Below are 16,290 nucleotides of genomic sequence, written 5' to 3'. Positions count from 1 at the left end.
CATTTATAAGTAACAACTTACATGCCCCTCTAAATTCAATGTTATACAGTATTACGCTTCCAATTAATAACTCAAACTTCTTTAAACAGACAAACCCAACATCAGTAATTAAGCAATCTGACGCTTGAGACACTAACACATTGACATACATCCCAAGTTTATCTAGAGTTGACCTGAAGTTGCATTGTATTCAGCAGAAAGCAAAAGAAAACTTTTACAGGGTTCTGTTAAGTTACCTCTTACATCATGACAACACCCAGTTACTTTTGGTGTTAATTCTAAAAATCCTTGCAAGTAAATCGGCATGAAAGCAAATAAGAGGAGTAGTAATCCATGTGATTCTTCGTTATTCATCACAAACCTTATGCTGAGTTGGAGTTAATTTCAGCTGCATTAGTTGCAAGATCAGGAATCAACATAAAAAGAGTCAGTTACAGATCTGGAAACAACCTTTTAATAACAAATGCTGATGCTTATATAAATGATTTATAAAACTCAAAGAGTTAAATAGTGATCTTTTTATCCATGTCAGGATAAAATCAATTCTAGCTGTGCTACCTGTTTAGGACTAGTTGAAATCTAAGTAATCAATGTAGACCTTAGCATTAACACTTGTAGTGCACTATGCAATGCATGTTTCTCTTGTGTGTCATTTGGTATTGTATTTGTAAAAAGCAGTGTCAATGTTTGTGATGCTCCATCTGTACATTTGTAGCAAAAAAAGTAAATTGCAACAAATGTTTTGACACATGCAATGCACAGGTCTCTTATATGCCATTTGGAATGGGACTTGTAAAAGCAGTGTTAAAGGTCTGTGATGTGCCATGTATTAGAAAGACAAATGCAATGCATTTCATCACTACAAATGTTTGATGTGTCATCTGTTGGAATAAAAATGCAAAGCATTTTACTACTACACTCGCTATGCTACCCTTCTAGGATGTGTTGAAATCCAAGTAATCAATGTCAACCTATGCATTAATGTTTGCAGTGCACCATCTACTAGAATATATTTTGTAATGCCATGTACTAATAAAATGCATTGTAGTTGTCATTCCAACAGATGGCACACCACAAACATTTGTAGTAATAAAATGCATTATCACAAATGTTTGTAATGTGCCATGAGGTGGCATGAAAAATGCAATGTACAGTATATGTCTCTGTTATATGCCATTTGGTATGGGACTTTAAAAGAAGTGGCAATGTTTGTGATGCACCATCACTGGAAACATCAGATACATAGTAGTCAGACAGATATGTAGACAGACACTTATTCTTTATTAAAATGGATATTATATTGTAGCAACCATATATGCAAAAAGAAACATTAAGATGATTGAAATAAAATGCTGCACAATTTCATTTTGTTAATTCTGTACTTCTAAAAATGTTATTGAACAGTACTGCCCCATTTTGATCACAAAATCTTTCATATTTCTGACGACAAAAAACATATTTCCTATCTGCTTTAACAAAAAATAAATGGCACATAAAATCTATATTTGTTTTCAGCCCCTAAACTGAACCAGAAACAAAATTACAGTCTTTTTCTAATAATACTAACCAGCTGGAGATTCTCCATAGTCAAAAGATAGCACAAGTAAAATACAAATTCAATTTTTAAACACTGTACTCTTTCATAAAGTTATATATATGATAATTAATGTAGTATGTATTCATTAATTTTCCCTTTACTAATAACATTTTAACAAAAAGTAAAGCTTTTCTTGAAAATGCACTGAGGCGAGTCCTTCAATCAACCAGCCTGCTTACAACTAGTAATTAACCTTGAGGTGGTAGTGGTGGTGCGCCTGCATGTTGCCACCAAATATCTGGGGTCTACCACCACCTAGTGGTCATTATATCCCCATGCAGGATTTTTCAGAGCCTCTTCAGTATGTTCTATTTAACTATATTTCCTAAACAACAACACATTTCTTTTCACGCAAGATCTTGCAAACTATTTTTTTTCACCTCTGATAAATACCATGATTTCACTTGATTTCAGCTGTTATATCAATAATTTTAAAATTTCAGGATAGACAGTTGAACAGAGAGACACATTACATATATACACAAATATGTATAGTACATAGAATGCCTAAAATTAATCATGGTAAAAGGCCTACTCTGAAAAGACCCTCTAGAAATATTATATTTTACTGTATATACCATATATATTATACTGTACTGTATCCATTTGTAATATTTGAAATAAAATATACGGTAGTAAGATAATTACCTCAAAGTTTTCAAAGCCAAAGATATCCAAAATGCCCACAGATTTAAAGTTTTCCTTCCCTTTGATTTTAGTGTTGATTTTCATGATGATCCAGGAGAAGCACTGGGAATAAAGTGCCATAGCCATGGAGTCTCTTGAGTCCATTGCCTATAAGTGAGTGAAAATAATTACAATCAGACCTGTGAAAGTAAGCCATATATCTTATTCAAATATCTAACAACAACCAAAAACACAAGGCTGATACAAGACTGTTAAGGCGTTGCTGGGAGCAGAGGCATTATAAAGTGCCATTGCATTCAATCTTTTTCATGTAAACTAACAGTTAACATGTACTTCTGATTGTATCAACAGTCAGATCACTTCACTACCAACTATAAACTAAAAGTGTGTCCACAAATTGCTCACATTAGAGAATTTAACTCTTACCTTTTTAAAGTAATAATAATAATAATAATACATTTTATTTATACAAGGCGCTTTTCAGAGAACTCAAGGACACCGAACAAACAATAAATAAATAAATAAAAGACACAATTATAAACAACTTAAAACATCAGAAAATCTAAAAATTAAAACCAAACAAAACCACTATAATCAGGAGGAAAAAGAAAAGCCATTTTAAACAGATGTGATTTAAGTTTACATTTGAAAGATGAATATGATTTGATATTTCGGAGATCCGGGCGGCACGGTGGCGCAGTGGTAGCGCTGCTGCCTCGCAGTTAGGAGACCCGGGTTTGCTTCCCGGGTTTCCTCCGGGCGCTCCAGTTTCCTCCCACGGTCCAAAGACATGCAGGTTAGGTGGATTGGTGATTCTAAATTGGCCCTAGTGTGTGCTTGGTGTGTGGGTGTGTTTGTGTGTGTCCTGCGGTGGGTTGGCACCCTGCCCGGGATTGGTTCCCTGCCTTGTGCCCTGTGTTGGCTGGGATTGGCTCCAGCAGACCCCCGTCACCCTGTGTTCGGATTCAGCGGGTTGGAAAATGGATGGATGGATTTCGGAGATCCGCAGGTAATGAATTCCAGAGCTTGGGAGCAGAACGGCTGAAAGCTCTGCTCCCCATGGTGGTTAGACGGGCGGGAGGGACAGTCAGATGGGTGGAGGAAGAGGATCTAAGGTTACGGGATGGAATGGCAACATGAAGAAAGTCAGACAGATATGGAGGGGCGAGGTTATGGATGGCCTTAAATGTTAATAGCAGAATCTTGAAATCAATACGAAACTTGAAACTTGATCGGGAGCCAATGAAGCTGCTGCAAGACCGGAGTAATATGGTGAATAGATGGGGTTCGAGTGATGATACGTGCTGCAGAATTCTGGACTAACTGAAGCTTATGAAGAGATTTATTAGTGAGACCAAAGAGGAGTGAATTGCAATAGTCCAGCCGAGAAGTGACAAGACTATGAACAAGAATGGCAGTGGTATGAGGAGTGAGGGAGGGGCGAATGCGATTAATATTATGCAGGTGGAAGTAAGCAGACCGAGTGATGTTATTAATGTGACATTGGAAAGATAGAGTACTGTCGAGGATGACACCCAGACTCTTGACCTGAGATGACGGGGAAACAACAGAGTTATCAATAATAAGAGAAAGATTATTGGTTTTGGATAATGATGATTTTGAACCAATGAGGAGAACCTCAGTTTTGTCACTGTTTAATTTAAGAAAATTCGAAGAAAACCAGGATTTAATTTCAGCAATGCAGTCAATAAGCGAGGGTGGTGGAAAAGAGGAGGTGGGTTTAGCAGCAAGGTTGAGCTGGGTGTCATCAGCATAACAGTGAAAATTAATGTTACATTTGCGAAAAATATGCCAAGGGGAAGAAGGTAAATAATAAAAAGAAGAGGCCCCAGGACAGGGCCCTGGGGCACACCAGAAGTAACAACGGTGGGTTGGGATGTGAAGGTTTTAAGCTGTATGAACTGAGTGCGTCCAGAGAGGTAGGATCTAAACCAATCAAGTGGAGTGTGAGTACTGCCAATCAAAGATAATCTATTAAGGAGAGTGGTATGACAAATAGTATCAAAGGCCGCACTCAGATCAAGGAGGATGAGAATATTGATTAGACCAGAATCAGCAGCCATAAGGAGGTCATTTGTAATTTTAACAAGTGCTGTTTCTGTACTATGAAGGGGGCGAAAACCAGACTGGAACTTTTCATATAGATTATTGTGAGATAAGTGGGTGTGAAGTTGGATAGCTACTATTTTTTCAAGAATTTTGGAGATAAAGGGCAAGTTAGAAATAGGGCGAAAATTATTGAAATTAGTAGGATCAGCACCAAGTTTTTTTAGTATTGGGGTTATAGCAGCAGTTTTGAAAGATGAGGAAACAATACCAGTAGTAAGAGAAGAGTGAATGATGGCAGAAATGAGAGGGACTAGAGAGGGGAGGCAGGCTTTAACCAGAACTGTAGGCAGGGGTCCAGCTGACAAGTAGATGACTTGGATTTACAGATGAGATCTGAGATTTCAGAGGAAGTGGGAAGCTGGAAAGAAGAGAAAGAGTGAATAGGCGAGTGTAGTTCAGAAGGAATACAGAGAGGATCTGGACCAAGGTGCTGATGTATCTTTTGGATTTTCTCATTGAAAAAAGACATAAGAGAATTACAGAAAGCAGTTGAGTAAAGGTGAGATGGTAAAGAGTCTGGAGGTTGTGTAACATTATTAAGTAGAGAAAACAAAGACTTGGTGTTACCTGTATTACGAGTAATTAACTTAGTGTAATAATTAGATTTGGTTTGAGCTATACAATCCTTGTAATAGAGAAGATGATTTTTATACATCTCTTTGTGGACAAAGAGTCCGGATTTTTTAAACAACCTTTCAAGTTGCCTGCCCTTAGCTTTCAGAAGCCGAAGTTCAGGCGTAAACCAAGGGGCAGAAAAAGAAAAAGAAACAGATCGGGTTTTTAGCGGAGCCAGAGAATTAAGAATACCATTAAGACAAGTGTTATAATATGAGACCAGTTCTATGGGAGTGGATAAATTATAAAAGTCCATTTGGGAATCAATTCTAGAAGACAGCAAATTCAAGTTAAAATTCTTAATGTTGCGAAAGGCTATGAGACGTGGAAGCTTAGGAACAGAAAAGGTAAGTTTGGCAGTGAATGAAAGGAGAAAATGGTCGGTTATAGTGAGTTCATCTGTTGTAAGATCAAAAGGAACAACACCAGAGTAGCAGATTAGGTCCAAGATATGTCCTTTACAATGGGTAGGAACATCAGTGTGCTGCTGGTATCCAAAACTCTCCAGGCAAGATAAAAGTCTCTAGCGAGAGGGATATTGATATTGTCCAGATGTATATTAAAATTTCCCAGCAGAATTATATTTGGAGTAATTACAGATAAATGGGTAAGGAAGGTAGCAAGATCGTTCAAAAAATTGTTGTTTGACTTAGGAGGACGGTAGACAGTTGCAATGATGGTAGGAACTGGCCCAGACAGTTGACACACAGTCGATTCAAAAGAGCTAACAGCAGGAGCAGACAACGGCAGGACTTTCCACTTCTCGCGATAAATTATCGCGACACCTCCTCCACGGCCGGAGGCACGGGGTTGACAAGTGTAAACAAACCCCTGGGGTGGGGTGCATTCATTAAGTTGTGAAAAGTCTTGAGGTTGCTGCCAAGCCTCAGTTAAACAGAGAGAGTCAAACTTACGGTCAATGAGGAGATCCTGAATGAGATGTTCCTTGCTCGTGAGTGAGCGGATGTTCAGTAGACCAAAGCTGACAATGTTGCTGTCGCATTTGACAGTGGTGTTAGTCGACTGAGCTAAGCTGGCCAACACGCTATGGTCAGCGTTCCTATCTGTGTTATGTGGAGGGTGCTGACGTCCGGGTCGAAATACAGCACCGACAGCAGAGGCACAGACTGGAGAAGATGCAGTCGAAGAAGCTCAGCAGCTGGGTACTGGAGGAGGCCAGTCGCAGGTTGGATAACGAGCGACAAAAGACTCCAAACAAACATTAACCAGGCGAATATCCTACCATTCCATATTGTAGGCGAGGAGGCCACAGGCAGCTCAGACGTCCAGAGAATAAGCCGGTAAGTTTCAAACGAGGTTAGGCTGAAGCTAAATGCATACACAGCCACGCAGAGATGTCAGCAAAAATACCATCAAAATCACTAGTCTAGCAAAATCACATAGTCTAGTTATCGAAGAGCAGCGGTGACCAGTCCCGCCAGCGTTCACTCAAACTGGAAATGCCTTTTTCCAAACCGGAAATCAATATGACCCCGAACTGCATAAGTTATGTTTGAGTTCAAAATATAATAATATCCTTCTTCCATGTCATACTTTATTATTGTGTCAGAAATGCTGTAACTAATTAATTAAGGACAGAAAGTGTCCAATCATTGCTCAGAAATAAATTATCCAGTCCAGTTTTTGGAGCTTTGTAAAGCATGCAGAGCACAGCTGAAACTTTGTTGGTCCCAATTAGTCAATGCAGTTAGCGTCCATGACGCCTATGGGATGTTTAGTGCTCTAGTGTTGATTACACATTATATACAGTATGCTCTTATATTTGAAATTGAAATATTTTAATAATTTCTGCTTGATTATGTTTTACCAAGGCAAGGAGCATGGATTCATTGTTCAAATGCTGGCATATTTGAGACGTCAAAAAGCAAACTAGACAAAACGCCTCCACTGTGCTATGTATTGTGTATGGCACCAGTGAGCACCTGAAGGGACACGGCAGGAAAATCCAGGAAGACAAACTGGGAAGACAGATAGAATAGCAACAGAAATCTGCTTAGCATTATCATAAAAAGTGTCACAAGATAAATCTGCCTTCTAGAGTTGAAACGCGACATCCCCCGTGACACTTCAGCACAGACAATAAAGGCCTGCTTGGTACACTTGTCTACTATTCAAAAAGATTGCACTGGGTGGCACACTAGTGTGGATCAGTCTACAGTGCTGACTCTTGTTTGCTTTGGGACAGGGTGATGAGTGACTCAACAGTATATTCACAGGTGATTGTCCCTGCCATTATCCCCTTCAGACAGACTCTAGAAAACAAGATTATCCACAATAATGCATGGCCATACCATCAATATCCCCCACCCTGAATCCACTTGAATGTTTATGGGCCTTGGTTAGAAGATGCTGGGATTCAGGTCCATGGCTATGACGTGATCAGAATCATTGAATAAACATGGAATGACGAGCCAGAGTATGCACACGCTCATGACTCAATGTTGTGCTTCATTTAAGTATGCCATTTGGTTATTGATGGACACACTACTTACTGTCCAGCAACTTGTATAAACATTTATAACAGTGCAATCAGGAAATTGGATGATGTCTGCATGTTTTTCTAAGGTTGTCATCTTCTCCTAGTAGTATGGCTTGATTTTTGCAGGGTACAGGAGAGGAAGATGCTATCTCAAATGGAAGAGTACAAGTACCTCCATGACGATAGAATGGATGGGCTAATGCTTCAGAACAGTGGCTACAATAATATGGCTGTTGTACCACATAGTATAAACGAAAAGGCAGATAGCTCTTTCATTAAATGAGAAGCTTTGTCCAAGTGCCTATGTCTTTATGTTCTGTTATAAACTAGAGGTACTAACCTGAAGAATTAGGTACCTGAACATGGTTAATCATTTCAGTCAGGGTAAGGAATTAAAATAAAAAAAAAAATAAAAAACTAGGAGGGCCTAAGTGAACAATCATTAATTCACCAGATCAAGTGCAACCAGCTGAAGGTATCTGGGCATGAAGTAAGAAACCCTTGGATGCCTTCATTAGGAGGTGCATCAGACATGACTTTCTTGGAAGAGATCCTGGAGAATATTTTGGAATATGTTGGAGAGGTGGCCTCAGTGAGTATGGAAATTCTCTGGACAGATCTGAAGACTGCTGTGTGTGTTAGAAAGCCCTGGCCTGATCATTTCAGTCTGACTACCAGACCTCTTATCAGAACATTTAGACAGACAAGAGATGAGCCTTCCACACCTAAAAGTGCTCATTTACTCATAATAGAAGGGAATCAGCCTTGCAAAAAAGACTGCATATCTATTACAAAACTTACACAAATGAAATAAAGTTGTAAAGCAAATTAACTTATTACGTAACAATAAACAAAGGCAGAGATTGACATCATACTTCTAGAAATATTTGGGAATAAAAAACATGTATGTTTTTGCTTTGTGTTTTTATTGTATAATTAACATGAACACATGGAATATTCTTTTTTTTTTTCATGGATATTTTTCACATTGTTTGTCGTTGTTCTATCAAACTTTTTTCCAACACATTCTGCACTGAAAACATGACATCAAATTTTTTTTCTTGGCCATCCCTTTTATTCAATGGAAATTAATTAAATGACTAAAAATATTAGTCTCTTTAAAAACCAAAGTGAGTTTTGAAAAGCTATTACGTAAAATGGATGTGAATATAGTCTGCTTAAGGACTCGTACTGCTGTTTCTAGAAAATAAATTCAGTGAAAATGGATGGAATACAGTGACACAGACTCCTTAACATATGGCATGTGCCATGTTCCAGTACTACATTCGAAACTGCTTCAGTGTCACATTAGGTATGTTTCATTAAAAGAAAAATTCTCGACTACTAAATTAAAAAAAAAAAAATGTGAGCACTGCAAAACACAAAGACGTTTTTGCTTCAATTGAAAGCGTCAAAACTCGGGTTCTTTTCTTGGATGAATTTAATTTGAGGTCAAGTTATGGCTGAAAAACTAATTTAATTGATCTTTCATATAGCAAAATTCAACAAATACACCATCAAAAGATGCTTTACAAAACAAACGTAAGAAAAACTAAATTTATAAATTGTCAAAACCAGTTGTTATTCTCTCCAAGGTCACTGTGGTGAAATAAACCAGTTTATCCAAGAAGATGAATGTTCAGCAGTAGGGCTGATTTCAGAGATACTGGGAAAATACAATTTAATGGCTAAAACCTCATAGCAGGTTAAGAGCATTTCCATCTTTCCACTATTACAGTGATTAAGACCAATATGGCTGTTTATACTGCAACATCATTTTTAGAATCCATTCTGTCTTTGTTCTCTATATCCTGTTATGACACCATTGCTAGAGTGACCACTAGGCTACTTTAATAAAACTAACAGTCAGCAGTTAATTGCCTTTTGGGAAAGGAAGAATCCAGCGGTTTTAAGGTAAGGTCCACATTTGGCTATTAATACTTTCTGATCATGGCCATGTTTTTCAAGTTGGTTAAGCTATGCAAGTAAGAATATCACTATTCTCGCAACTGTGCATGTAATGAGATGATAAGCCAAAATGGAGCTTAGCCATGATACACAATACACAGTAGACTTTCTTGCCACTGGTCACAAAAAGATGTGACTAATAATGTCTATATTTTTTCACATAAAGCAAATATTTCATTTCTAAACTAATATTAAACTATTCAAATACATGTCATTCATCTATGCACTATCATTTAATCCAGTTCAGAGCACTGCCGAAGGTAGAAGAAGCTGATCTTAGAAGCATTGGGGTGAGCCAGGAATCAACCCAAAATGGGACATCATTCCATTTTAGAGCACACTCGGACAAATCAATACCATCAAGCAGGGCATTAATTTAGATTTGGCAGTTAACCTAATCTTTAGTTCTGATATGTGAATGGAAAGTGAATTCTGAGACCAAGACCCCACACACACTAAGCCAAAATTTGAATCCAGGACATACAGTAGGTTCTTAAACTATAGGACACATTATCTGGATTGGGTTTGCGCAGTCATGTTTCACAGCTGTACTCAATGGGAAAGGTCCCATATGATTTCCAGTGTCTTGCAATTGGTCAATGCAAGCAGTATAAGCAAATGCACTGGCTCTGCTATGACCTGTAGTGATTATCTAAGGGGAACCAATTACCCCCAACAGGATGAATGTCGGCAGCAATTCTTAGTCTCGAAGGCACCAAAAAAAAAAAAAAAAAATTGGTAAAATTGGGTTGTGAGAAAAAAAAAAAAGTTTGAGAACAATTAGTTACTTATACTGTTTAAAATTCCTTTAAAGACTTCCCTTTGATCATATCAATGCACTGTAAGCATATATCAGGTGGAAATGACTATGAGGACAAGGCATACCTGCTCTATAGTGAGAGGAGAGCAGATCTCTTCACCTCGCAAGATCATTGATCTCTGGGTCAACACCTCTGAAAGTTGGAAGGAATCGAGGCCCAACAGCTCACTTACATTGTTGATAACTATAAAAAAAACAAAAAAAAGAGCAAATTAATTTATTACACACAAGGTCTGGTCAGGTTTGCAGTTTAGCTAAGATATAGCAAGCTAAAGAAATAATAATGCTAACACACATGGAGAAGCAGAACATTTCATTGAGTAATCACTCGAAGAGTCCTAAATAGAATGACTGCATTGAAGCTCATAAGATGCTACTCATTTTAATAACGCCAAATACTACTAAAAGGAAGCTGCCCTATAATTACAAGTTGAACAAATGACTGAAACCATTTAATTAGCTTTCTTGATCTTAAATCTAAACCAGAATGCTTTGAATGTAATAGCTGTAGAGGAGCAGCCTTGTTAATCTGTGTGTTACTTAAGCACATAATACCCTACAGTGGTAGTATGACCTCTGTATTTGTGCAACATCGATTAGATTAGATAAACTTTATTAACACCATGAGGAAATTCAGATGCATATAGCAGCAGAAACATAAAAACAAGGGTACATATTCGCAGTAGAAATAATACAGTCAATCAATCAATCGATTAAGAGAGAGAGAGAGAGATATTGTGCAGATATTTCAAAATAGGGTACATTGGGAGGAAACACTAAATTGTCTGATAGGAGAAGGCACAAAAGAACCCCAGTGGCATTTCTTAGCAACCCATGGAGGAATGAGCCTGTGGCTATAAGTGCACCAATAGAGTACCTTCTGGAGGGAAAGGAAGATATTCAATTTTGCCACCATCCTCTTTTCCACAACAGCTTCTAGTATGTCCAGGATTTGTCCTGTGATGTGGCAAGCTTTCCTGACATAATTTTTTCTGGCATTGTGTATGGCTTACACTATGCAAACAGAAAAAATCATTGTTTGTATTAATATAAGACAGCGAAGTCCAGATTAATTTTAAGCTCTTAAGTGGCTGAAAATTCAGAAGATCTCATCAATTAAATGTTGCTGCTCCTTTGCACATTCAGCTTAATGCTTTACATCCTCTTCTGATATCAAGATATCTGTGGGATCTTTAAAGTGTCTCAGTTTTTCTCCCATAATGTGTTGTGCATTTGATATTTTTGTAACGTATCTTGTTCTTCTTTAAGTTTTTTTTTTTTTTTTTAATTTTATTGATTTTATTAAAATCAAATAACATTCTATATACATAACTCAAGTTTTACAAAAAAAAAAAAAAGGTTCTAAGTAGATCAACCCCCACCCCTGAGAAAAAAAAGAGAGCTAGGCCAGTGTAACTTTATGCTAGCAAAGATAAGGGAATAGATAAATTAATAAATGAATAAAGATAACCTGCTTCCTCAATTTAAATGCTTATTCTAAAATGTTATTGATTAGATCCTGCCAGGTTTTGAAAAAGTTTTGTACAGATTCTCAAAGTGCGAATTTGATTTTTTCCAGTTTCAAATACGTTGCAGTATATAATATCAGTTACCCACTGACTTACAATAGATGAGTTAGGATTCTTCCAATTGAGCAAGATAAGTCTACGTGCCAGTAGTGTAGTAAAGGAAATTACAGTTTGTTTGTCCTCCTTGCTTTGAGTTTAATTATTTTATAAAACATTTTGTAATAATCCATTCCTCCCTGTTGAAATACACATAACTCAATTAATAAAGTTGCAGGGAGCCACAGCCGCCACCCAGGGTTGGGCATCAGTAGACTGGAGAGTTAAAATTGATTCATGGAGACCATGCAATCTCCACAGAGATGGTGACTAGACTGGTAACCCAATAAAGTCCTCTGGGTAACTAAGCAATGTGATGATACAAAAATAAGCCATATAATGATTTGCTGATTAAACTTTGCTTGTCTTGTAAAGTCCATGCGTGCTTTAATATCGTAAAATATGGAATGTACTAAAAGTAAGACAATTCATTTATTTTATGAAATACCTTATGTTAACTTTTTATGAAGTCACGAGCTGTATATACCCGGCGTTGCCCGGGGCAGAAGTAACCTAATCGGTCAAACACTTACATATATACCAAAGTAAACCTAATCGGTCAAACAGTTACATATATAAAAAAAGCGAACCTAATCGGATAAACAGTTTCATATATACAGAAGCGAACCTAATCGGACAAACAGCTAATCTATATACATAAGCAAACCTAATTGGTCAAACAGTTACATAAATACAAAAGCAAACCTAATCGATGAAACAGCTTCATATATACAGAAGCGAACCTAATTGGTCAAACAGTTATGCATGTGCAGAATGATTTTACAAAGATTATGCGTGTTAACAATCATTAAAAAGAAAAGATTGAGGAACTCTTCTTGTATATGTGATGAAGCTGGATGAAGCTGACTTGACGAAGACGTAGGTGGCATAGATTGGTTTTTCTAAAACAGAAGAAAAAAATGAGTATCTATTATTATTTTAAATTAGAATGAAAATGAGAACCTTGATTAGAGATAGATTATCCGTATTAAAATATGTGCATGAATAAACTTTTGCTAACTCTGTAGCAAAAGTTTATTCATACAAATTGGAATGGGATGGCTTTGTGAAAAAGTAAAAATTACATAAAAATAAATTGAGAATGCGTACTTCCATTTGACTGAGATTATCTGTAATGATGAAAAAAAAGTTTAGTATGTTTTTTTTTCCATACGGGAAGGATGTAAAACCTTACATAGGCACCCTTCAGCCCGTACTGAAGGGTAGTGTCAGATTCTTACTGACTAAAAAACACCCTTTTTATTCCACAGCTACCCGAAAAACCACTATTAGGCATTACTTTGGGGTGGCAGTAGTTTAGTTATGAAACAGCTGGGTCCTGAAAAAAATCTGTCTTATTAGTGGCTTCATCACATATAGAAGAACAGTTCCTCAATCTTTTCTTTTTCATGATTGTTAACACGCATAATGTTTGTAAAATCATTCTGCACATGCATAACTGTTTGACCAATTAGGTTCGCTTCTGTATATATGAAGCTGTTTGATCGATTAGGTTTGCTTTTGTATTTATGTAACTGTTTGACCAATTAGGTTCGCTTCTGTATATATGAAGCTGTTTGTCCGATTAGGTTCGGTTTTTTTATATATGTAACTGTTTGACCGATTAGGTTTACTTTGGTATATATGTAAGTGTTTGACCGATTACGTTACTTCTGCCCCGGGCAACGCCGGGTATATACAGCTCGTAAATTATTAAACAGTAAAATCTTCTTCTGTAATTTGCTACCGTGGCAATTTGTGTGTCTGTCCAGGATTTTAAATGACCTGTAGCTCGCAAACCGTTGCACCTATACACTTGAAATGTGGTACACATATAGTACGTCACGTCTACTATCCGCTTTATGGGTGATGATTGTTTTAGTCTTTTTATCTTTATTTTATTTTATTGTACAATCAAGTCCTATCTGCGCACAGCAGGGCAGCCGTGGGCGGATGCGTATGGTGTATTCACTCGATGTTATCGTGCATTGCGCTGTCAGTGGTATTTTGATAAAAGAATTTGAACAACATATAAGAAGCGTATAAATTATTAAACAGTAAAACATTAACATTTAAGAAGTAAAGTTACATTGAGTACTACTGCAGTGCCTTCGGGTATACCTCATTTTTTCTTTGCCCATTACATGCTTAAATGTATACATTTTTTGGTGTACCTACCCGAGAACACGCGACATATAACCGACCGTGGGAGAAGCATGGATTTTAAACACGCGCTGAGTTCATCTGCTGGTCTCCCTCGTGGAATAACTGGTAATGTTTGAGTAAAATCTACAGCGAGTAAAACGACATTACCTCCTTTTTTTTTTTTACGATCTCTGAGATCTTGCTTTTTTCGGTTCAAGGCTTCATAAGCTCTTTTATGTTCAATGTTGTACTTAATAAGTACTAATTATCCCAAACCATCATCTTTGAATGTTGCAAGACTTTCGCCTTGTATGTAGATCGGGGTAATTACATTCATTGCATTCCTAGTCTGAATCACAATGTGATTGTATGGGTGGTTACCTGGCACTGTAGGGTTGCCACCCGTCCTTTAAAATATGGAATCGTGCCGCGTTTGAGAATGAAATTGCGCGTCCCGTTTTGAATCAATACTGGACGGGATTTATCCCGTATTTTTTTTATCATTTTTTTTTTAAAGCAGCGTCTCATGCAAATCATCCCACACGCATTTTATGAAGATGCCTCCTTTCCTACTTTTGATTGGGTAATACTTGATGTCATCGTTAGTTTGATTGGTGTTTTTAACTGTCCAGTGAGTAGGGCGTGTCTTTCAACCGTAAGCAGATTTTTTGCACTGGTATCACTGACCTCGACGACGGCGACGTTATACGTCAAAAATAAATTACGATAAATGACGATTTTAGCGATACTTTATTACGACGGCGGCTACATAGACACGATCAAATAAAAACAAAAAAATCAAATAATCATTCTACATTTTCAAAACGTCGAAAAAACGACGGAATGAAAAAAAGGCCCACCCGACGACCCACCCATTCCATTTTTATATATATAGATTAATTTCAGGAACTGTACCACCTTTTAAATTTAAACATTCAGATTTTTTATTTTGTTACATTTAGATAAGGGAACAGTGGAAAAGACAGGTGTGGGCATTGGAATCTCAAAAACAGATAATGCAAGATTATGTATTTCATACAATTCACATTATATAAATTTCATTTACTCACTCATTTCCACAACCCTCAATATTTGAATGTGTCAGGAGATGGACTGGAATCCCAACCAGAGTTGAATACTGCCTTGTGCTCCAGACCTCAGCAACTCTCTCATACAAGGTCAAGTGCCAAGTACCTAAATTGCACCTCTTTGGCACGTGGAAGAAAACTTCATCCCACCCCCAAAAACATAAATATTAAGGTGACAAACCTCAGGGCAGGCATATACATTAATTTTATTACAACAAGTTATCAAAAGAAGTGCTGAAGCTGAACTAGGATTAAGGCTTGTTTAAAAAGAGTAGCTATCATTAATTAAAATAACATTTTGTTTTGTTTCTGAAAATTCACTCCAAGTGTGTCCCAGGTGGCATCTAGTGCAGAATTATAAATCCTCTAGTCTGAGGTACATTCATTAAACACATTTCTTGGTGCCTGCGATAACATCTTCACCTTGTGGACAATTCAAGTTATATTTTTTTTCCACAAGATGGTGTAAAAAACATTCTGTATCATGTTTAAATACAAACCCCATAACAGTGAGCTTCTACCTTCCATGAAGTCCACATCAAACAACAAAAACAGGAAGCACACTCACAGTGCTCGATTAGATTTGATATTTAAACAATCTTGACCATGGTGTACCATTTTACGATGAATTACATGGATTATCATCCCTTTCCAATTCAAAAACACATCTGTCCAAGTGAGATACTAGTCAAGGAGGAGCACATACAAAGAGATGTCAATTTGCAAGATGCCATAAAATACACATACAATTAATTTTTCGTGAAACATATTAAGCAAAAGAAAGCCATGCAGGCTTGGGGTGGCTACATTAGTAACAACCTTGAAAAATGTGTGGACATTCAACACCAGTAGGTTCCCTTTTTGCTGTGGCTGAACTTAACATACGAATTGTCTTAATCAAAGCTTAAATTCTTAAGTCAGGCACCTTCCTTGAACCCGCCCCCACCCCTGTTTACCCAGGGATCTGTCAAGGGCCTTTTGATGGATGTGTGCCCCTTCCTTGAACCCGCCCCCACCCACCTGTTTGGTTCTCCTTTCTGTCAAGAGCAGACTTGGTGGATGTCTGCCCCTTCCTTCACCCCGCCCCCCTCTTCCGAGGACAACTCTAGGCATGTCAGGGCAGTCAACATGGGCCCAGGTATGAAGGCCCTGCC

At 37.5% G+C, this 16,290-nt stretch overlaps 1 protein-coding gene across 1 annotated transcript in view; it reads right to left on the bottom strand.

The window, feature by feature from the left end:
• LOC114656608 (unconventional myosin-X-like) overlaps positions 1-16,290 on the bottom strand; it is a 441,287-nt gene that overhangs the window by 216,185 nt on the left and 208,812 nt on the right. Inside the window, exons 11-12 of the mRNA XM_051931412.1 lie at positions 10,344-10,462; positions 2,246-2,392 (exon numbers count right to left, since the gene is read on the bottom strand). Of these exons, the coding sequence (XP_051787372.1) occupies positions 2,246-2,392; positions 10,344-10,462 (266 nt within the window). The remainder of the gene's footprint in view (positions 1-2,245; positions 2,393-10,343; positions 10,463-16,290) is intronic.

The sequence above is a fragment of the Erpetoichthys calabaricus genome, chromosome 8 (genome assembly GCF_900747795.2).
Source record: "Erpetoichthys calabaricus chromosome 8, fErpCal1.3, whole genome shotgun sequence".
NCBI classification, from domain to species: domain Eukaryota; kingdom Metazoa; phylum Chordata; class Cladistia; order Polypteriformes; family Polypteridae; genus Erpetoichthys; species Erpetoichthys calabaricus.
The sequence above is the reverse complement of the archived record's forward strand: the minus strand, read 5'-3'. Positions and strand labels throughout refer to the sequence as shown.